Here is a 24,094-nt window from a genome sequence, read left to right on the forward strand (position 1 = left end):
TGAACAGTATAAGAAATGCTGGATGATGGATCAGAAATGATTTTATGGAGGCAACAACACATACACACACATGCACACACAACCTCCCTCACACACACACGAGAGAGAGAGAGGGGGGGGGTTGAGTCAGATGAGCGTTTAGGATATATGCCTGTTATCTTGACATGAAATGCCTTTGCTTTCCTTGTATTTTTTTCCCTAAACAAAAAAAACGAGGAGCATGATATTCTTTATTTGCTTTCAGTACAAAGTTCTATCGTATCCAATCTGGTAGGTCATTATTTCCGGCTGGAATAAAAAGAAAAAAAAATCACAATGTTGGAAAGAATTTTTAATTGACCATGATAACTTAATACAGGTACATATATTATTTTGTTCAGAATAGACTTACCTACATGTAACTAACGCGGAAAAGATATTTTTAATATTTGAAATGAGACCGACTTGGATTAGAGAGAGGAATTGGAAGAAAAAGATTAATCATCAGATCAAGGTAGTTATGTAGATAAACTTACGTATTATACATGTGCAAGTTGGACATCCATCGACATACACTCTGCCAAACGGACAATAATTCCTACATACTGGTGGACAATCTGTAAGGATGATGGCAAACATTATCAAAAGTAAAGTATACAGTCTGTAGGGATGATGGCAGATACTATCAAAAGTAAAGTAAATATACTAGTAATTTGTAAGGATGGTGGCAGATATTATCAAAGTAAAGTATTCATGTATAATCTGTAGGGACGATGGCAGATACTATCAAAAGTAAAGTACGAGGGGGTATCAAAAAGTTCGTGGACTAGCGCCATAAAATTAAAACTGCTTTAGGTACATGAATGAATTTTAAAATATTTAGTTAGCATCATCTTTTCTATCTAAAGAATAAACCATAAATCATAAATTTTATTTTTTTAATAAATTAGTAATGTTTTTGTAAGCAATGGTATGTCCAGGCGGCGCAACCTCGAATATGACGTTTTTTCGACCTGAGTGTTACTGAGAAAAACTATTTTGTTATGAACATTTGACATCCAAAAATCCCGTTAATTCAAGTGTGTGATGGGACACTATTGTTCCGTAAAATATGCATTTTTTTACCTCATTCTGTAAGTTCTATGAAATTTTATCGTAAATTTTGTTTCGAGTGTCCAAACAATTAAGGGCTTGAAAATGACGTCAAAAAGGGAGAGGGGTTTCTTTTTCCAACATTCTACAAAGTTTTGTCCCTAAAAAAACTGGTATAGGCCTATGAAATCTTTAAACTGGCTACAGAGAAATAAAATGCATCTAGAGTACATGTACTTGTTTTTTAATGCCAAAATGTATTCAGCGAGAAAAGGGATGCACAGTTAATGTCGATTTGTAGTCAATGTGTGAAAAGTCAATCACGTCAAAAAATGAAGTTGATCATGTGTGATAAATTATGAACTTCAAAAAGCAAAATATGCTGGCATAATCAAGCGAGGATCTCTCCTTATGTATAAATCCATTTGCAATATTATATGCTATGAAAGCAGCTGTTCATGACATTGTAAAGTCATATAAACAGGACGGGTTTAAGTCCTTACTCAACTCCAGGAATCTCATCAAGGTAAGTGTATGAGGTAGAAGAATCGGACATTGAATAACAACGACGTTGTCGGACGCCATGAAACTAAACGGAGACAGCGCCGGGTGATCATATAATGTCGTTTTCATTTTATAATAATTTGGCAAATAATGAAGGTATCAAGCTAAAATTTTCTAAATTTCTTTATTTTTTGTTGTTTTATGTTCCTTATAAATTTTGAAAGCACAGACTACATAGTACTAATTTTGTCGACTCAGTCCACGAACTTTTTGATAACCCCTCGTATACATGTATAATCTGTAGGGATGATGGCAGATACTATCAAAAGTAAAGTAAATATACTAGTAATTTGTAAGGATGGTGGCAGATATTATCAAAGTAAAGTATTCATGTATAATCTGTAGGGACGATGGCAGATACTATCAAAAGTAAAGTATACATGTATAATCTGTAGGGATGGTGGCAGATACTATCAAAAGTAAAGTATACGTGTATAATCTGTAGGGACGATGGCAGATACTATCAAAAGTAAAGTATACATGTATAATCTGTAGGGATGAAGGCAGATACTATCAAAAGTAAAATATACATGTATAATCTGTAGGGATGATGGCAGATACTATCAAAAGTAAAGTATACATGTATAATCTGTAGGGACGATGGCAGATACTATCAAAAGTAAAGTATACATGTATAATCTGTAGGGACGATGGCAGATACTATCAAAAGTAAATTATCTGTAGGGAAGATGGCAGATACTATCAAAAGTAAAATAAATCTTCAAGTAATCTGTAAGGATGGTGGCAGATGCTATCAAAAGTAAAGTATACATGTATAATCTGTAGGATGATGTCAAATACTATCAAAAGTAAAGTATACATGTATAATGTGTAGGAATGGTGGTAGATTCTATCAAAAGTAAAGTAAATCTACTAGTAATCTATAAGGATGATGGCAGATACTATGAAAAGTAAAGTAAATAATCTGTAAGGATGATGGCAGATACTATGAAAAGTAAAGTAAATAATCTGTAAGGATGGTGGCAGATACTATGAAAAGTAAAGTAAATAATCTGTAAGGATGATGGCAGATACTATCAAGTGTAAAGTATACATGTATAATCTGTAGGGATGGTGACAGATACTATCAAAAGTAAAGTAAATATACTAGTAATTTGTAAGGATGGTGACAGATACTATCAAAAGTAAAGTATACATGTATAATCTGTAGGGATGATGGCAGATACTATCAAAAGTAAAGTATACATGTATAATCTGTAGGGATGATGGCAGATACTATCAAAAGTAAAATATACATGTATAATCTGTAGGGATGATGGCAGATACTAATAAAAGTAAAGTATACATGTATAATCTGTAGGGACGATGGCAGATACTATCAAAAGTAAAGTAAATATACTAGTAATCTGTACGGATGATGGTAGATACTATCAAAAGTAAATTATCTGTAGGGAAGATGATGACAGATACCATCAAAAGTATAGAAAAAAAATATAGGGATGATGGCACACTATCAAAGTAAATAATCTGTAGGAAAGATGGCAAACATTATCAAAAGTAAAGTATACAATCTGTAGGGAAGAAGGCAAACATTATCAAAGTAAAGTAAATAATCTGTAGAGATGATGGCAAACATCAAAAGTAAAGTATACAATCTGTACAGATGATGTCAAACATTATCAAAAGTAAGATAAATGATCCGTAGAGATGATGGCAAACATTATCAGAAGTAAACTTAAGTAATAATCTGTAGAGATTATAGTAGAGTATTTAATCTTCTCAGTTAAAACTTTCAGAAAGTGTATGGTTTTGCTTTCGATATTCCTTCCATGTCTACATGATTACGATTATACAATAGGATTAAAACCGCAAAGAGAAATTTCTGATGAATTTTCATGCAAATACATAATGTCATACTTGCATACATGTAGCTATATACATACACACACCCTCACACACACAATAAAATTTAGATATGCAATAGTCAGAATAATCGCATTATTGATATTTAACTAGTTATCAGGTTGTAAATTTTGCATTTACCTCAACCTAGTAAATTCAAAATTTACATGATATATTTCCAAGTGTTCATTTTGCAAAAACAAAAATGTTTTGATAATAAGAAATCATTAGATTAAAAAGTACCAATTTTTCAAAATATTTAGAGAAACACTTACTTCCAGGATATATGCCTTGTCCTTCAGAACAAGTCGCAAACAAAAGTCCAAAAACCAGGATAATGGACAAAAGTTTCAGCTGCCTCATCCTTTCCAGGCACTTGCTATACTGATACAGTAACATCCAAAGCCGTTATTTTATAGGTAATGTGCTTATTTTCCGGGGGCTTCTATTTTGATTAATATTTGTTATTTGGACATGATCCTATATTACGTAACTGAGATAAAATAGATGAGTTGCTGAATAGTAATTTAATTTTTAACAGATGCATGACTGTAGGACAGTAAAAAAAAGTTTTTCATTTTACAAAATTCTGTTTCCCAGAACTCTTCATAATTTTACGCAGTAGTCATTTCATCTTTTGCAAAATGATTTTGGAGGGGAGGGGGTGTCTTGAGATGTGCAATAAAGTTTTGGAATTTCCATTCACATCTTAGGGATCAAATGGGGATCGAAAACGTTTTTAATTTTACAAAACCTGGTTGATGTGCAATAAGCTAGGTTTTGGAATCTTCTTTTTTACCCTGGGGGGCCAAATGAGGGAGGGTCAAAAAACGTTTTTCATTTTACAAAAACCTGGTTTCCAGAACTCTTCATACATTTTTGCAGTAGCCATTTCATTTTTTTTACAAGATGCCTGGGATGACGTGCAGATGTGCAATAAGGTTTCGGAATTTTCATTTCCCCCCTTGGGACCAAACGGGGGTCGAAAATGACGTTTTAAAAGTTCCAATTTGGGCCGATTTGTTTCTCTTTTTCTTTTTTTTTTTTTCTTTACAAAAAAATTTGAAACTACCTCTTTTAAAATCAGAATTAATTCATCATAATCTTTATATTCAGACTGGTAATGAATTTATTATTTGAAATACTAAGATAAGAGACCCATGATCAAATGCTCACTTGTGCATTTTATGCTCAATTTGTTACTTGTATACATATTTTATGTAAATTATAGAATAAATTCTGTGGCTTCTTCGCTACCAAGGGAGCTAGCCTACATTTAATAGCAAACACTTCGACGTGCGGGTATGACTGTCTTATGATGAAAGCATATACATGTAGTTCTGGTTGGGATCAGTTTAATTTTGATATGTCGTGCAACATGGAAATGCGAATTTTCCTACTCATTTTCAAATGAAAAAAAAAATCTGCGTTATATTTTATATTTCCCCTGATTTTGACGTTTTGTACTTCAAGCTGAACACAATATTATACATGAAATGGTTGTTTTCAAGCTTTAATCCGAGTTTTAATTTCTAGCTGACCACATCAATTGACCACTTTTATAAAAACAAGATGTGTTTGTGAAACACTGATGCCCCCGTATGGCAACTTATTGCAAAGGTTAAACTTTCTCAAATGCAAATTAAATATGTTGGTATCCAAAGTAAGGTCTTGTTTCGAGGAATATACCTGTGAAATATGAAAACCCTAGAAGCAACCATTGAATAGATATGGAAAAGGTCAAAGTTTTTCAAAAGTAAGTCAAACATCAAGGCCAAGGTCAAAATTAATGGTGCCCAAGGAAAGGCCTTCTCACAAGGAATACACATCGGCTTGGCCAAGATCAGGTGCCCATTTCCAACTAAATGCTGTTATATAGATGTAACTCTTTATAGTTACATCTAATCTAAATCTGCAAAGAGCAGAATGAGAGCTTTCCATTGGTATATAATATCATATATATAGTATCTGCGTCTTTGAAAAAACAACAGAATAAAGTCACAGATTCATAATTTTTGAAGCGTTATGCTGTTGCACTTGATTTTTTACATTTTAAAAAATGCTTAATTAAAATTATTTTGAATGAAACATTTAAAAATAAATATACTTACTTATAGAAAAATCACTCTGGTTTAGTTTATTTTTTACAGAAAAGAAAAAGGATAAAAATTGTGGAAATTATGAATAAATGTGTTCAGATATACCTTTGTTATATAATTTAAGATTTATCAATGTTGGAATAAATGCATAATTTTTAGCAAAATAGAGCAAATATAATGTGTTTAAATTTTGTTTATCTTACTTAAGAAAAAAGTACTATGAGAAAAATATGGTGGTTATATGGTAAAATGTGTGCACATTTTGTAATTTTTTTCCCATACTGGTCAAAGTTTTTGTATAGTCCGTAGCCCCATATTTCATTATAGTTTGTGTTCAACAAAAGAATGTATAATTAATCATGCTCTTGTTTGATATTTTCACAGTTACCAGTCAAATAAAAAAACAGTAATGAATAGCTTTTGCGCTAACATCAAAAGAAGTTATTAAAGAATAATTGGTGTCCGTAGCCCTGTATAGTCCGTAGCCCTAATATAAAAGCTTCCAGAAAAAGTCATATACATTATTGATACAATAACTACAATACAATAATATCTTTATTCAAACAAATGCAATGTTTTTAAATACAAATACCACTGTAATTAAAGATGAGATGTCTGAAAATTAATATTTTTCAACTGAAGGCTTGCTTCTGTAGTCTGTCTTGTTATGTTTGTGGTCACAACATATTTCTAAATATACATGAACAAGTTTCCCTTCTTGTGATACATACTGTCAATCCATTTAGAATAATTTGCATTGTAATATTTTTAAAAGGATATTTGGCCACAAAAATCCTACTTACAAAAGGGCTACGGACTCTACAAATAAATTTAGCAAATTTACAGACCATATAGCCGTACTTCTGTATTAGCAAGATTTTTTTTCCTGCCTGCATCTACTGCAAAATTGGGCTTGAATGGTTTATTACTTCTCATCAACCAGTCTTAACATCCCACAGTGGGATTTGATCCCAAAACATAAGGATCAACTCCTTACTTTGCAATTTAGTACAAAGTGAGACCTTCACTCTTATAATTTTGCCACTCAATCTACTTGTCACTGAATTGTTAATTTAAAAAAAAAAGCATTGATTCTTGATGGATAAATATTGTACTTATCATGTTTTTACTTCAAATCATATTTTGTAACTTTTTTATGAATTACACCATATGATCATAAGATATTATATACCAATATATCTTTTGAATGAACACCTTGAGCTCCATGTATTACATTAAAATTAAAAAAAATATGAAGCAATATAGTCTGTAACCCCCCCCCCCCCCCAAAAAAAAAAATCATGCCTTGATTTAAATACAGCTCCTTTTGCTTTTATTCATTATAGTTTTATAGTTTGAACCCCAATAATGCATTAATTAGTTGAACTGGAATTTCATTTGGCGTTGAAAGTACACAATACATTAGACAATTGATTTTTAAATATGGTATTTTGAATACTCAAACTCAGGAGCGTGAACTTTTATAGAATGCAAAATAATAAAAAAAATGCCCAAAATTTAATTATTCAATTATATTTTCTTTAAGTTGATTGTCCACAATAGAGATGTTTAACGGTATAGTCCGTAGCCCCAGTGCTCACATGAAATCCAGCCATCACAGATGCTAAATTAAAGCCCATTCTTGGTCTCCAGATGGTCTTGAACTATATTTTGTTATCAAAACACCAATTACATGTAATTCTGACATGTATTATTTTGTTCTGACAATTTATATTTTACTCGTATTGTGAATTTATTTGAAGTTTTTCGTTTTATTTTGTTAAATTTCACAGGATTTTTGTATAAATTGATTTAATATCCAAATGAAATGATTTATTAGACACGTGTAAACTCCATGATGACAATTTTAACAAATATTTACTGATACAAACAGGTATTTTTCTATGGTCTCTCGATAAATGAAAAATACTATATGTATAGTCCGTAGCCCGGGGTCTCAAAATAGTCAATCAAAAAATGTTTGACACAGTTTTTCTCTGAATATTACCAAATAAGTTTGAAATTTTCATCCCCACATACGATATCTTTAGAAAAAATGAAAGTACTTTAATGTATTTTTACTTCAGATGTCCAAATAATAAGAGTAGAAAGACTCCCAAAGATTAACAAATTTACCCATGTCCTTTATACACTGTAACATTTTAATGGAAATGAGTTATGTGATTTTTCTTGCTCAGACAATGTTTTGTGAAGAGTTTGTATTTGAATTATACTTTTTTTGTTTAGTTGAATATGATAAAGATAAATGTTATGCCTGAATATGTATAGTCCGTAGCCCATTTGGGTCTCTGCTATATTAAGAGTGAAATCTTTTTAACCGCTTGACAGAAATGGACAGAAATTTCAGACAATCTGCCAAAAGGATGTAGTGTTACATAGAACAAATTTGTAATACATTTCGTTTGACTTCATTTTTTTGTTAATCTGCAACCAACATGGGCACCTGATCTTGGCCAAGCCGACATGTGAAATATGAAAGCCGTAGCACCGATCGTTCAAAAGTTATGGCCAAGGTTAAGTTTTTCAAAAGTAGGTCAAACTCCAAGATCAATGGATTACAATTGTTGGTATCCAAAGAAAGGTCTTGTTATAAGAAATAGACATGTTAAATATGAAAGCCTTAGCACCAACTGTTCAAAAGTTATGTCCAAGGTTAAAGTTTTCCAAAAGTAGGTCAAACACCAAGGTCAAGGTAAAGGGTCAAAGTTGTTTGTCTCCAAAGGAAGGTCTTGTCACAAGGATTACATATGTGAAGTATGAAAGCCCTATCACCAACCGTTCAAAAGTTATGGACAATGTTAAAGTTTTTCAAAAGTAGGTCAAACTCCAAGGTCAAAGTCAAAAGATAAAATATAATGGTACCCAAAGAAAGGTCTTGTCACAAGGAATGCACTTGTGAAATATGAAAGCCATAGCTCCAGCCAATCAAAAGTTATGGGCAATGTTAAAGTTTTTACAGACAAACAGACAAACAAACGGACGGACAGGGCAAAAACTATATACCCCGAATCTTCGATACGGGGGAATAAAGAAACTAAACAAAACTTATTATGAGGTCAATTTTGCCCTATTGAATTCTCATATTTTTTTTTTCTATTTCATATGATCCTAAGCAAAATGTGATACAATGATCATTGAAAATGATCCTTAAGGTATTCAATGTATAACGACCATATTTTGTATCTAATAAATGAATGTTCCGATATTTTTAATCATGGTAGCATTTTGAAGGTCTTATCAAATAAAAATACTCCACCAAAGGAATTTACAAAATTTTGATAGTTGTCCAATTAATAGCACCTTGAATTTTACATTGAAGTCTATGGGCAGCACAGGAATTATTAAGATACTGTAAAAAAGTAATTTGAATTTCATACAAATCTCTTAGTGAAAATATGCATAAACTCTCTCTTTATTAAAATCAGTAATAAAATTAAACATTTACCACAGATATTTTGACAAAATTAAAATTTTCTTCTTTTCATCAAGGGCAGATAACTCTTCAAAAACATTTAAGATGCAAAATGGCCGGCTTCTTATATGTTAAAAGTCATGTGAATTTGGTTCATTTCACTTTCATTGTTTCTGGCATTACATGTTTATATCTAGTTTAAAATGATTCAAAATTGTTCAATAGCCTTTCATTATACATTGAATACCTTAAAATCATGAAGTCAAAATCTCTAGTCCCCAAATATGATAATTTTTTACCTTTTGACCTTGACCTTGGAGTTTGACCCGGTTTTGCAAAATTTTACCGAACTTTAACCTTGGCAATAGCTTTTGAACGGTTGGTGCTAGGACTTTCATGCTTCACATATGTAATCCCCGTGACAAGACCTTCCTTTGGATACCAACAACTTTGACTCTCTGACCTTGGAGTTTGACCTACTTTTTTAAAAAACTTTAACCATGGCCATAACTTTTAAACAATTGATGCTAGGGCTTTCATCCTTCAACTATGTAATCCTTGTGACAAGACCTTTCTTTGGATATCAACAACTTTGACCCTTTGACCTTGGAGTTTGACCTACTTTTGTAAAACTTTAACCTTGGCCATAACTTTTGAACGGTTGGCGCTAGGGTTTTCATACTTCACATATATAATCCTTGTGACAAGACCTTCCTTTGGATACCAAGAACTATGACCCTCTGACCTTGACCTTGGAGTTTGGCCTACTTTTGGAAAACTTTAACCTTAGCCATATCTCTTGAACGGTTGGTGCTAGGGCTTTCATATTTGACAGGTGTATTTCTTGTGAGAAGGTCTTTCTTTGGGCACAATTAATTTTAACGATTTGACCTTGACCTTGATGTTTGACTTACTTTTGAAAAACTTTAACCTTAGCCATACCTTTTGAACGGTTGGTGCTAGGGCTTTCATATTCGACATGTGTATTTCTTGTGAGAAGGTCTTTCTTTGGGCACAATTAATTTTGACGGTTTGACCTTGACCTTGATGTTTGACTTACTTTTGAAAAACTTTAACCTTTTCCATTTCTTTTCAATGGCTGCTGCTATGGCTTTCATATTCCATAGGTATATTCCTCGGGACAAGACCTTACTTTGTGTACCAACATATTGATTTGCATTGGAGAAAGTTTAACCTTCGCTATAAGTAACCATACGGGGCATCAGTGTTTTCTTTTTTATGTTTTGTTTGGATACACACATTCCACACATAGATCTATAGAATTTAACGTATTATATTTTTGTATAGTGTACAATACGAACATGATACAATCATGAGCCTACCCCTCTGTGTTTCCGTACAATATTTCGTTTCGTTACTGGTTTAGATCTTCCATATCTACATCCGGTGTAATCAATCGATGAAAAATGGCGAACGAGGTGGTAAATGCACCAAATAAAACATGGGAATTAAGTTTGTACGAACTGCACAGGACACCCCAAGAAGCAATAACAGACAATACCGAGATAGCAGTGTCACCCAGAAGTTTGCATAGTGAATTAATGTGCCCAATATGTCTAGATATGTTAAAAAATACTATGACCACAAAGGAGTGTTTACACCGCTTTTGTCAGGACTGCATAATAACTGCACTTCGCAGTGGCAACAAAGAATGCCCAACATGTCGCAAAAAACTTGTGTCTAAGAGGTCTCTTAGACCTGATCCTAACTTTGACGCTTTGATTTCTAAGATTTATCCCAGCAGAGACGAGTATGAGGCCCATCAGGCCCGAGTTCTTGCCAAACTAAACAAACAACATAGTGCAACGGCTCTTACTAGCAGGTATACAACCAGGAAAGCAGTGCATTACGGTTACAACTGCAATGAGTCATTGTTAAATTTAGTAAATGCTGATGTGATACTGTGAAATGTAAATACCGTGGTATAAGACCCAGGATGTACTTATACTGAATATATAAATTATAATGTGCAGAGTATTTAAATTCAAGATTTCCTCTCTCAGTCCCTAAAGTAATCTTTGTAACTCATCTTTTATCAGAATTTGGTGATAGTTTTGATCTTTAACTTAATAATGAATTTACATTATAGTATACACTTATCCACTGGCTGTGATCGAGTGGGATAGCTCCAACAGTGGATAAGCGCTAATTAGCGCTTTATTATACTGATGTGTATTATAATTTTTAAGGGTTGGATAACACAAATTTATACCCAGGGTAATGCTTTGTGGAACTTTTCAGTGTAGGAAAAGATGCCAACCAATCATATTGTAAGAAATCAAAATTGGTGGCAAAATTGAATGATTGAAAATTTGCAAAGGGATGGACAGCACAAACTGTATCCCGGGGTATGGCTTTGCTATATATAAAAATTTTAAGACTATAAAAAATAGTTATTTTACCCTTAAAACTTTATATAGGAAATCACAAATAGAATAATAGTGATTGATCACACAGAGATGTCAGGATAATTAATGTCTTTATTAAATTATCTATAGTGCAAGCAATTGATACCGCATAAGCAGAAATTTTAGCGAGGATTCAATTTTGGTATTTTTAGCAGGTTCATTCATTCCACATCGGAAGTTATCCTTATCTTTCTATGTATCATAAAATTGCTAAATTTGCATCTTACTAAAAATTCCACTTATATTGTATCGTAACTAACAATTAATTACTGTGTAAAAAGAATTGCTTCAATAAAAATCTTTAGGCTCTATTTGAAATATGTATTATATATATTTACCTGGTTTTAAATCAACAGCTTCATACCACCTTGTCACAAATAAATTGTTGGAGTCACATTATGTTATTTCATACTATTTTAGCATTGAAGAAGGATTGAGAGTCCAAGCTTTAAGCAGACCACAAAGGGTTAGAAAACATGCCACAGAGCCAGATTTGTCCCGCTTGGAAACTGCAAGTAATGCTTCCAGTGAAAACACACCTCTAAAGAGACCAAAGACATTGTCCGACGACTCTAGTGCTGAAAACTCCCTCGCAGAGGCAGCAACAGAACCCACCCCCCTCCCAGAGTTACCTCAACCAGTGGGAGATATAGAATTAATATTCAGACCATTACCTTTGGAAAATGAATCGCCTGACGATTCTCAAATTCGTTATATAAAAACAACAGCTAATGCAACTGGTAATTTTTTTTTCTGTGACTGAAATGATTGCATAGTCGATACATTCACTATAAATTATGATTTAATGCTCTTCAAATGTGCTTCAATGAGTGATGACAGTAATTTAGTAATCATGTAGGATTATTTATAGAATTTTATTTTTTCAGTGGACCATTTATCAAAGTACCTGGCAATAAGACTCTCGTTGGAATCCAAAGTAGTTGATGCAGGTAATAGAGTGAAGGTTCACTTAAACTTATATTATGATCATGTATAAGAAGCTTTATAGCCATAAGTATGGAAAAGTAATAATAAAAATTATAATGACGTGTTTAAACAGTTTTGAATTAAGTTCAATTATTTACATTTACTTGTTTCACAAAAGTCCAAATATTTGGTATCCAGTGTAGTCATTTATACTTTATAATAAATAATACTACCTATCTGGGTTGAAATTACAGTTCTCTAGAATCTTTAATTATACAGTCATGTTACATAAGTGTACATGTGGGTTGATTTTTTTCTTCTTCAAAACTTGTTGATCCTCAGAATGGTTTTGCAAGATGAAGGTCAGGGTTTTAGATTAGATTCAGGTCAAGGATTCATATTGTCAAAGTTAAAGAATGTCCTCATGTGGAGGCATTGAATTTCACAAGCAATGTTTGTGTACCCTTGAAAGTAGAACAACTTGTAAAAGTGGTACTGCATATTGAAAAGAAAATTACTTCTTTTTTACAGGAACAAGTTCATCAGGTGGAGAGAGTAAATACACAATTTACATTGCAAGTAACCCTGGAAACTACACAGCTCTCAGTGGTGCTATGACCTTGGAACAGGTCAATGACAAATACTGGCGTATCAACAAGCCGCTGGAAATGTTTTATGCAGTGCAAAAAAAAGTAGACTCACCAAAGAAATCAGAAAAAGTTGAAAAGTCAGAAAAATAACTCTTTTTTTCTAAAATCATTACATGTACATCATAATCGGTGTTAACTGTTCTCTAGCATATTGCCATAAAGCATTCATTTAGTTTTCTCTTGTCATGTGCAGGCAACTTACTCAGTTGGAAATTTGAATTGTATAGTTTGCATGAATTTTGTTTGATAATAGTTATAAATGGCTTAGCAGTTATAGATTTTTTGTAGTGAAACATATATGCTTTAAATTTTGTCATTGTATATTAATTCATATACTTTTTTGCCATCCCATCTCTAAGAACCTTTTTAGTTAAGTGTGCTTATTAAATCTTAATCTAAAGAACCTTTTTAGTTAGGAGGGCATATTAAGTCTTATTCTGATGTTGAAAAGATCTTTTTTAAATCCTTGTCCCTCAGACCAGGTAAATATCTAATTAAAAACATATCTTTAAAATTGACTTGCTACAATCCCTTGATTTTCATAATTGAATCTCCCCCCTTTTGTCAACTCCATGATGCCTCATGTTTAAACATCGCAATGCTTTTTTGTTTTTTTTTTCTTTTCATATTTTGTTACTGTTTGATTGATGAAAAAATGTAAGGTTGTGTATGAGATATGTAAAAGATTGTTTTATCTCTGATTATAAGTGAGTAACACTGTCTCTGTACATGACCAATCCATGACATTCATAGGTACAACTTAACATTAAAAACACTCAAATATTGTAGTTCACATGTATTGCATGCATGACTGGTTTTACATTCATGTGTGTAATATATGCAGTGAATAAAGATATTGCATAATGTAAAAATTAAATGTACATATATAAAATAAATCCACAAACTAATTACATTTTAGTTGTTATTGAGCTATTTAATGATTATGGTGTGATATTTAAACTTGAAAAAGTATTTGGAAAAGATTGTAGGTTAATACAGTAAAACTCGGTTATAGCAAGGACCTGCGAATTTAATTGTTATATTCATAATTCTTTATAGTCGTTAAAGTATACAACGAATTTGCAATATACATATTTTCCTTCAAGTATTACTACCAAATATTTTCAGAGAAATTTATACAAAACTTACCTTGTAGTTAATGATTTAAATTTTAAATATAAATAATTACCAAAAATAATGTCAAATCAGTATTTTGAATTTTGAGATTTTTGAAAATGCGTTATAAAAGATGTAAATTTCATTATTTTTGACATCTACGGGACTTAAAATCTATTCACTATATTCATAAATGTGTTATATCAGAATTCATTATAATGGTACAATTTTGAAAGGAATTGTTAAGAATTTTGCCAGGGATTCCAAAAAATTCTCTAGTTCTACTGTGCCTTAAAAAAAAATTAAGGTCAAATAATTCGAAATTCACTTAGATTTAAAAAAGGGAGAGAGAGAGACCAAAACAGAATGTGTACACTGCTGATGGGAAATGTCAAAATGTACGCAAATACCATGTAAAAACGGATATGCATCTCAACTGTGGAGATGTTTTTTCCGGAATTGCGTCGTTTCCAGTTTGTGTTTACATCCACATAGTACTTATTTTGTCTTCAATCACAGAAGAGGTTTTGGTAAACAAAGTCACTCCGGACTTCCCGGTTTATTTCATACACGATAATATATGAATAATAGGAGTGGTTAGCTGAATTCAACAATGTAAGGTATTTTTGACACAATAATTTGTTAAATCGACGTGATATGGCAGGTCTGTCACTCGACGACGACACAGAGCCGATTCTTTTAGTGAACAAACTGACCCCTCATTTCCTGTGTCCAGTATGTGAACAGCTGTATAAAAATCCGGTCATAAACATAAAATGTGGACACACGTTTTGCAAGAAGTGTGCGAGTGGATGTTCCAGGTGCCCTGTGGACAATGAGCCCTGCGATGCAAGCCAGCTTATTTTAAACAGGTTAAAATTTATTGTGTTGATTTAATAATATATAAATTTTAATAAAACATTTCATTTACTATTAATCAGAAGAAATACATGTATTGGTTTTAAAACTTTCAATAATACCTGATACTTAAAATATCAAATAATGTTTAGAAAATCAAATAAAGAAAAAATCGATACTAAATTTAAACTAGAATTTTTTGGGAAATACCGATTTAATACGGGAATTCCCGCAGGTAAATGGCAAATATTCCAGATGTGCATATCAGTAGGAAATATTTAGGGAGTATCTTTAACTGTGTAATTTATTTTAGATTTCTATAGATTGAAAACATTAACGTTTGTTTATGCTTAAAAAAATTAATAACTAGTAGATTTCAAATGGATACCCACAAGACAAAACTATTAAGAATCATTAAAAAGGGTCAAGTGCAAATGTCCCCTCAAAAAGGTTCAGATTTTTTTTCCCTCAAGAAAAACAATGATTTCATTGAAAATTCTTGCTTAAAGAGAGATCTTCTTAATCTTTTTGTTTTACAACTACATGTACTGTAGTTATCATACTCCTAGTATTTTAGTGAGTGTGTCAAGCTAATTTTTGAATGTAAAATACATGTAATTGAAAAAGATATCAGTTCCTTTTTTTAATTCTTTAGGATTGATGGCTATGGTACATCCAAAATGTATATGTCAATCTTTAAGCCAAATAAAATAATATGTGTGGTTCCGGTTACCCGACCATCCCTATTTTATACCCCCGACCCTAAACTTTTTTTTGACAATTTTCAAATTTCCAGAATTTTCCCTGATTTCCCTCATTGGCTCCGGTATTAGTTTTAGTTTCAGCAATGGTGGCCTTCTTTGACAACATCGTTTCATCACGCAGTACAAGTGTTTTGTCAGTTAGAAATGTCACCACTTGAAAGAAAGCAATAGTATTATCTCACCAATATCACCAATAGTTAATTCAAGAACATTCAATGATATCTTTGACTTTTATTATATTTAAAAAAAAAAAAAAAAAACAATACCTACCTACCCTAATTTGTTTGGAGGTGTAACCGGAACCACGCATATTTTTTTATTTGGCCTTACAACAAGTTACAATGATTTTGGATGACTTAATGTAAATTTAATTTTTTTGATGATAGATCCTTTTATTTTACAGACTTGTTGTTGGTCAGATTGATGAACTCCTGATTTACTGTAAATATGGCATTAGAAAACAAAATGGAACTTGGGTTCAGGACCCAACAGGCTGCCACGAACAGATAATTATTGGTAATATTGTAAAAGTAGGATTATATATGTTCATATAATACTTTAAGAGACAGTAAGAAATAAATATTGCATGTATATTTACAATCGTAATGGTGTTACCCTATAAAGAAATTGCAAAGTATACATTTGTTTTCTAAAGTAATTGTGTTTATTAGGTTTGTAATCATTATGCATTCTATAGATAGTTTTCGACTGGCCTGAATTAAGCAAGAGTTATTTCCCATTGGGCGCCATATTGGAGGTCCAACTAGCGAATTTGCCTCTTTGAGCAACCAACTTTAAACTTGAATTGCAGTAATGTAAGAGCAAAAATCTTTTAAATACTAAAATTATGAATTAAAGGAAGCTTGAGTGAACATAAATTCATAAGAAAAATTGTGTTATCTTTATCCAATTGCCCAGAATGACAAGTTTAAATTGGTTGAATAATGAAGGAATTCGGGCTTGGATATCTCCAACATGGCGACCAATGGGAAATAACTCTTGCTAAATTCAGGCCAGTCAAAAACTATCTGTAATTTATGGATGTCTAGGAAATCGACATCAACATGAGGATGAATGTGAATTTTCTCCTAAACCTTGCCCTAATGATGTACAGAACTGTGGCACATTCAGGTCCTCTGAACTTGAGCAACACTTACAGATCTGTCCATACTTTGAATGTGATCACAAAGATAAAGGTTAGTGGGAAATTCTGTTTTCATCCAGTTTAAAATTGTAAGATGAGATCATTTGTAAGTTAAGATAATGTACTTTCAAATCCTTACTTAAGATGACAATGCCAAATACACTTAATGATATGAAATATCATGTAAACCTTTTTTGAAAATCATAGGATGTGAATTTCATGGGAGACAAGATGAAGTTAGAGACCACCTAGGAACATGTGGGTACAGAGGACTGCCCAACAGCATCAGCCAGAGGGATTTTCAAGACCAGGTTGGCATCAGCTGATAATTGATTTAAAGGATTAATCGCAAAGATTTTGCTCAAACTACTAAATGTATATTTCTTTCCAAACTTGATGGAACTTTAAAAAAAAAAATGATTGAATATAAAAAGTTTGAAAGATGTTAATTTTATTTCCAGTTTAATATTGAAAAAGAATCCTAGATATGATATACAAATTATGAAATTCTTGGAATTTAATGTAAACCTCAAAAACAAATGACTTACAATGTATTATTCATGTTTTTCAGACAAAAGCATTAGAGGCTAAGAACAGATGTTTGAGAGACAAACTTGACAGTCTGACAAAACGAGTGGAGGTGTTAGAAGGAAACAAGAACTCACTGGAATTTGCTTTGGAGACATGTTTAAGGTTTAAAATCAATTCTATTTATGTGTAGTACATGAACTAATGTATATGTATTGACTGCAAATAAGGTAGTAAATAGATATAATTATGTATGTAAGAATTTACAGTGCTGACATTTGTTTTACATGTGTAATTCCTTTAAGGTATATAAAGCTCATATTATTACCGATGTTTCCTGTGTTCTAAAAAAAAAAAACAGAGAATTTGAGAACTTACATATAAATGTATTTATATTAGGGATGTCAACGAATAGTCGACTATTCGACTATTCAGTTGAATGGACAGACAATCGAATAATGAAACGACATTCGAATATTATTATTATTAAATAAATGCAATAGAAGAGTGATTTAACGAGATGGAATTCTCATCTTAAAACTGAGAAACCGTCTTTCCTCAAAGACAGTTGAAAATTTTCCTCAACAAAAAACGATTGACTTTCCATGTACTTAAAGAAAGTACAGTAGTTGTAAGTGCTTCACTACCACGGGAATTATATGTCAGATACTGCCTGTGTTGTTTTTGTAATAAATTACCCATCAAATTACTGGACTTTGTTTGGAAAACTATCAATTGGGCTTGATCTTATACCCTGTACCAATTATATTTTGTTATTTTAGGATTGTTCAAATCCAAGGAACACACCATAGCCAGGACATGTTTTGACACTTCGATAATTACATGTATTAAAACAATCCGCTTACCTTTTAAGGACATTTTGATAGCCATGGCAATCAATTGAACAAGCAGTATCTAACAGTTTAACAATATCACGAGCACCTGATTTTTATTTATTTCATAATAAGCTAAAAAAAAAAATTAAAATTAAAAAAAAATATCAGCTGGCAATTTTTAAATAATGCTTGCTAAAACAAAAATTGACTGTATAGACAGGTTTATGAATTCGATGGATGGAGAAATTATACATTTTGGAGAATTAGGTTTCTAAATTTATTTCATATAATCATGTTATCCATACCTTGCTTTAATTTTGAGGTTACTTTTTAAATAGATTTATGTAAAAGGAATTTTTAGTTAAAAATATGTCATGTACCAGTGAAGTTTAAAATAAAATTTTATTTTCAGAAAATGTTCTGAATATTCGACTATCGTTCGAATAATGCAACTGAATAATCGACTAAGGAAAACAAATATTTTGACATCCCTAATTTATATGTTTGTGTGTCAGAATGCTTAAAAAGCAGAAAATTCATGAAATTCAGTACCATTTAATATGTAAATGATACATTGATTTGTTTTATATATTATATATTGCTAAAAAAAAAAATGAATTCGTCAAATGAGAGCTATTAAAATCTATTTTTGCAGCAATTTTCAGAATTTAAACAAGAAGCATGAAGCCCTTCAGACTTTAGTGGAACAATTAATGACGTCACGAAATCGGCGCTCTATGTCATCACCAGGAAATTCTGCGGAGGCTATTAAACAGAGAACTAGCAGTACCAGTAGCTTCTCAAGTAAGGCTTGCTGAGTTTTCTATACTAAACATTTTTCATAACTAAATATAACTAATTACATTCTGCAAAAGCAAGAACTGCCATAGTATTGTGAGATCATAGTTAAATAAGTTTTTTTTTTTTTATCTGAATAAGGTAATGATTCCTTAACAATTTCCCTGTCTGTTGAATTTATAATCTCCACTAATTGAAGGAGAACAGGAAATGTCTTTTATTGATCGAGTTAAAAATCACTGTACTTATTGTAGTACAATGTAATATGTACATGTACAGTAAAATGAGATATTGCGAAATCCTGGGGACCTGTGAATTTACTTGCTATATCTGTAATTTGTTATATCTGTATAATGAATTCATACATTCAGTTAATAATACTTTGTTATAACTGTAATATTTTACATGGAATTGTTAAGGATTTTGCCGGGGATTCCCCCCCCCCCCCCCCCAATTCACTATATCCATCAACTTGCTATATCCGTGTTCATATTAAACAAATTTTACTATATATAGGTTTTGCTTTTAAGCACATATCTAATGTATCTTTATTATGCAATTATGTGCCTTTCTTAAATGCTAGTAAAACTAATTTAACCACAGAATTACACTTTAGCGAAATACTCAACACATTGTAACAATCTAGATATTGGTAGCTTAAAAAAGTAAGTGAAAATTGTTAATAAACATGTACTCTGTAAACAATTTAAAGGTCTACTCTCAGGATATGGTGGTAATATATTCATGTACACACAAACTTTTTCTGTGCTTATTTAAAACATCATTAATTGATAAAACTACATGTATGAAAAAGCATGTTTTCCTTTTAAGATACTTTAGTAAATTTGAACTCAAGCTTTCAAAATATTTCTCCTATATTCATTATATTTACACTTGACAACATTTTGTAAATAATAACCATACCTGTACCATTCATGGTTATATGATCATAATCACCAGGGATCACATGTCAGAATTTGAATTAGATCTATTTACTGTAGGTCAACAAATTTTTGTGACACCTTATTTTTGTGAAAAAAATCATTTAGTATATATAAACTTTAATCAAGACAAATTGTCATGAGTGTTGATTATTGCTGTATATAATATAAAATAATAAAAATATACTTGAGAATATTATTTTTACTGTGTAATTAAAGAAATCTGATTGGTTTGCTTGCTATCACATGCAAAATTATATTTAACGATACTGAGTTGAAAATAACTTTGGAAACTCCGACATAATGAATTTGTTTGTCTCTTTCTTTTCCAAAGAAAATGATATAAGGCCATCCTTAAAAAAAATGTTTGTTTGGAATTGCTGCCTGGGAGGTTTCAGACCCAGGAGGGAGGGAGGGAGGGAATTTTTTTTTTTTCAAAATTAAAGTTAAATTAAAAATTGATGATAAATATCTCGATAAGGAATGAACACATTATTTTCTGCCTCTTTGTAAAGGGTATCAACCAGGAACCCAGTTTTGCTTAGATCCTACACTTATTAAGTGATTGGATGGCACATGTGGTAACAGGCCAAGAATTGATTGAATAAAAAAAAAATCTTATTTTTGGTCAATAAAATTTTTCCAGGAGTGATCATTTCAATGAGGCAGGAGGCAATTCCAAACAAACAATAATTTTATTTTGGCCTAACAAATGTAGCCCTTGATTCGGTCAATCCATCATGCTCAGTGGATATGCTTGTCTGTGAAGTTGATATATCTATGGATCGATCTCATAAAAGAGCTATATTTGTATTATGAAATTTTTGCCAGAAGTGAATCTCATTTAAATATGCCAAAATAAAGTTCTCAATAATAAAAACTTATCTACAGTACTAGAATAAAAGGCTAGAATGGGGAGAGAATTTTTTTAAAGTTTAGAACGTAAATGTAAAGAATTGGTGTCTATTTTTTGGAGTGTGGGAAGACGAAATCCAACCAACATGAAATCTTTGATATGACAATTCTTGCATAAAGGCTCGACACCATATTTAAATTGATGCTTGCTCCCTGGTTGCTTATCACATTTTAAAATGCACAAAAAATGACAGTTATTCCTTTAATACTATTAAACCTAGTGCATACTTAATTCATTTAACTAATGCTCTTATTAAAAATTAAAGCCATTGTATAATTAAAGAATTGAACTATTAAGATACTTCCTGCCTGTATATCTTTCTTACATATTGAATAGACTACATAAATTCTATACATTCTTTAAAAAAATGTACCTAGATGGTCAAAGTAGGTTCCTAGTATAAATACATGTAGATTAGATTAAAAGATAAATGTAAGAAATTGTGTGGCAGGCTGTTTAATTTTACAATTTTACCATTTCATGGTTACTAAATGTTGATTCATATAAATTAACAATAATTGTTTTGAGAGTGTCTCTAAATGATAACAGTATTGTAAAAAAAAAAAAAAAGGTAGAGGTATGTGTGCATATCATTGTGGATGCATAAAAGTAAAAAAAATGTTTTTTAATTTCATATGCATGTGTAACACTTTTAACTTTGGTCTTTTTTAATTTGAGTAGGTCCAAAGCTCAGTCCTCCAGCAAATTTGAGACCAGAAACCTGGAAAATGCCTTTCCAGTTCAAATGTATAGGGTCCCTCAGGTAAGAACCCTGAAACCACTGGGCAATAAAAATGCAGTTAAACCTCGTTTTCTTAAATCCGACTGGACCATGAAAAATCTTCAAGATATCTGAAGATTCAAGATATTGAGGTTATATTGAGTTTGTTATATCTTGAATTTAATGGGACCGAGAAAATACTGCAAGATATCCGGAGATTTGAGATATCCAGGGTAAAATACATGTACTTAGAAAATAAGGGCGTGGCACAGAAATTAAAGCTACATCTTGTTAAGTTTACTTGGAAGCATGTAGTCTTAATTTAGATTTGTTCACACTTTGGTCCTAAGGGTTGGATTTGTGAGCCCCCCCCCTCCCCCCTTCAAAAAAAGGAAGCGCCATGTTTTTCTGGTGATTGTTGTGGGCTAATTGGTCTGTCATTAATGATGAATTAGAAAAGAAGAAAGAAATTTTTAAAAACTGAAGAAATAATGTACATGTACACATGTATTGCTGTTTCTACATGTAAAACAAATGATTTTGATATATTGAATTCTTTTTAATATTTCCATCTTTTTCTCACAATTAATCTAGATTTTGAATGTTTCCAGAGGCCACAAGAAAGAAGTTTGGTGCCTGGCTCTGTACAAACAGAGATTGTATAGTTCTGGAGGGGATAGTTTGATCAAAGTCTGGGATCTAGATGTTGTCACCAATGGCTGCATCAAAACCATGGAGGGTCACACCGGAGTGGTGAGTACTAGACAGAGAAATTTTTGTGTCTGGGTCAATGTTGCAGCTAAAAATTTAAATGACTTGTACATGCATGTATCTTTGGTATTTACAGATGCATTAAGGAAAAATGTGCATGGAGTATGATTTTCATGTATTACATTATTTATGGAAACGTTTTACTTAAAAGGACACTTAATTTCTACACTAATACATTGACTTGTAGTACTGTACATTGACAGGTCCATACTATGGCCATCTATGAGAATACATTGGTGTCTGGGGGAGACGACCTCTCCATCAGAGTTTGGAATCTGGATTCTAACACACAGGAAAACTGTGTCTTTGTAAGTGGAGAGTTCTCAGCTAGATACGGCTTTCTGTATATGATCTTAGAGCAAAAGGAATGTAGTGATAAGTCGTGATACTGCATTATATAGAGTTCTTAATCCATGACCTATTGCAGATTGAGGAGAAACTTACATACATGCAAACTGTAGCATGTTATTCTTGGGTGGTGATATGTCTGTCATTGATTTTCTTACATTTTACTTTATACTTTATCACTATTTTATATTCCAGAATGCCCATGATAATCTGATCAGTTCCATGGTAGTTGTTGGGGACAACCTATTTACTGCATCATACTCACTAATAAAGGTATAAAGGAAAGAGGTCTAATCTTTAATATAAATTAAAATTTTAATGAATTTAAATCTCTTCAGCATCTACAAATATAACATGAAGATATAAATGTATACACATGAAAATTAGATTAATGCTGAAACTCTCTCTCTCTCTCTCTCTCTCTTTCTCTCTCTCTGTGGTGTTTCAATATTAAAATACTTTCTGTCATTAGCCTGATATAATTTTTCAGTTTGCTGATCTCAACATTTTTTAACTGTACCACGTTAGTTTCTCAGATCCATTAGTTGTAATCAGTAGGATGTTTTTTTTTTTTTTAAAAATATTGTATATTGTACATTTTGTAGGTTTGGGACATGAAGACCCTGTCTTTAATACACACAATATCTGGATTACACCACTGGGTCCGAGCCCTGGTAGTAAGTCAAGACAAAGTATGTATGCACACTAAATGGAACTGTTTGATTTTGATATACAAAAATTTTGGGTAAATAATTAAGAATAAGGCATTGTTTAGTTAAGTTATACATGTACTTTTTACTTAAACTCTATCTAGATTGTTTGCAAAAAGCTTGTTCAATTTTAAATACAGTGTTATTTCCAAACACTGTTTCAATTCAATCAATTGAAATCACTATGTTGGCACAAAGTCAATGTTAACAAGTCAAATGACACATAGAAAACTTTATTATTACATAATCACACTCAGACACAACAGTATATAATGCAAAAACCACTTGATTCTTCAAAATCCATGGATTTTTTTTCTGAATAAAACATTGATCTTTATTCATGTAAATACATGTACATGAAGTTACATATTTTCTTTAGGAGAGCTTATACAGTGGATGTCACAATACCATTGACATTTGGAACACCTCAGGATCTTTCCAACATAAAGGGAACATTCCACACAACTATGGGTCAATTTACTCTCTGGCAATCACCCATGAATTTGTCATTGCAGGTACATTTTTAAAATTTAAATTTCAAAACAGCAAATAATAAAAATCACTGTGAAGTACGTGTATGTCTATTATGAAACAAGAATTTGCAGTA

At 31.7% G+C, this 24,094-nt stretch overlaps 2 protein-coding genes and 1 long non-coding RNA gene across 4 annotated transcripts in view; 2 read left to right on the forward strand and 1 right to left on the reverse strand.

Moving 5' to 3' along the window:
* Positions 1–216: 216 nt before the first annotated feature.
* LOC133172185 (uncharacterized) lies at positions 217–3,867 on the reverse strand. The gene is made up of 3 exons (XR_009718912.1): positions 3,774–3,867; positions 516–596; positions 217–288 (listed from the first exon to the last, which is right to left on the reverse strand). It is a non-coding gene; the product is annotated as an uncharacterized LOC133172185 (long non-coding RNA).
* Positions 3,868–10,436: 6,569 nt separating this feature from the next.
* Positions 10,437–13,947, forward strand: LOC133172516 (E3 ubiquitin-protein ligase RING2-A-like). The gene is made up of 4 exons (XM_061307416.1): positions 10,437–10,873; positions 11,880–12,199; positions 12,347–12,409; positions 12,918–13,947. Exons 1-4 carry the CDS (start codon positions 10,458–10,460, stop codon positions 13,124–13,126), a joined length of 1,008 nt encoding a protein of 335 aa, XP_061163400.1. The 5' UTR covers positions 10,437–10,457; the 3' UTR covers positions 13,127–13,947.
* Positions 13,948–14,721: 774 nt separating this feature from the next.
* LOC133206389 (E3 ubiquitin-protein ligase TRAF7-like) overlaps positions 14,722–24,094 on the forward strand; it is a 324,928-nt gene continuing 315,555 nt past the window's right edge. The window contains exons 1-13 of one of the 2 annotated variants that reach the window (XM_061342337.1): positions 14,722–15,024; positions 16,178–16,290; positions 16,824–16,970; positions 17,126–17,229; positions 17,490–17,611; positions 18,938–19,086; positions 19,793–19,813; positions 21,619–21,700; positions 22,270–22,411; positions 22,633–22,737; positions 22,973–23,050; positions 23,383–23,469; positions 23,867–24,002. In XM_061342337.1, the coding sequence (XP_061198321.1) occupies positions 14,810–15,024; positions 16,178–16,290; positions 16,824–16,970; positions 17,126–17,229; positions 17,490–17,611; positions 18,938–19,086; positions 19,793–19,813; positions 21,619–21,700; positions 22,270–22,411; positions 22,633–22,737; positions 22,973–23,050; positions 23,383–23,469; positions 23,867–24,002 (1,501 nt within the window). In that variant the 5' untranslated portion in view covers positions 14,722–14,809. The remainder of the gene's footprint in view (positions 15,025–16,177; positions 16,291–16,823; positions 16,971–17,125; positions 17,230–17,489; positions 17,612–18,937; positions 19,087–19,792; positions 19,814–21,618; positions 21,701–22,269; positions 22,412–22,632; positions 22,738–22,972; positions 23,051–23,382; positions 23,470–23,866; positions 24,003–24,094) is intronic. The other variant, XM_061342338.1, reaches the window with a different exon arrangement.

This window comes from Saccostrea echinata, unplaced genomic scaffold, assembly GCF_033153115.1.
Source record: "Saccostrea echinata isolate AGI-Se365-2 ecotype Australia unplaced genomic scaffold, CSIRO_AGI_Sech_v1 ptg000054l, whole genome shotgun sequence".
NCBI classification, from domain to species: Eukaryota; Metazoa; Mollusca; class Bivalvia; order Ostreida; family Ostreidae; genus Saccostrea; species Saccostrea echinata.

Coding starts and splice junctions, on each gene's coding strand:
- LOC133172516 (XM_061307416.1), top strand. CDS start 10,458: ATGGCGAACGAGGTGGTAAATGCACCAAATAAAACATGGGAATTAAGT. Junction 10,874..11,879: donor GCAACGGCTCTTACTAGCAG/GTATACAACCAG, acceptor ATACTATTTTAG/CATTGAAGAAGGATTGAGAG. Junction 12,200..12,346: donor AACAACAGCTAATGCAACTG/GTAATTTTTTTT, acceptor TTATTTTTTCAG/TGGACCATTTATCAAAGTAC.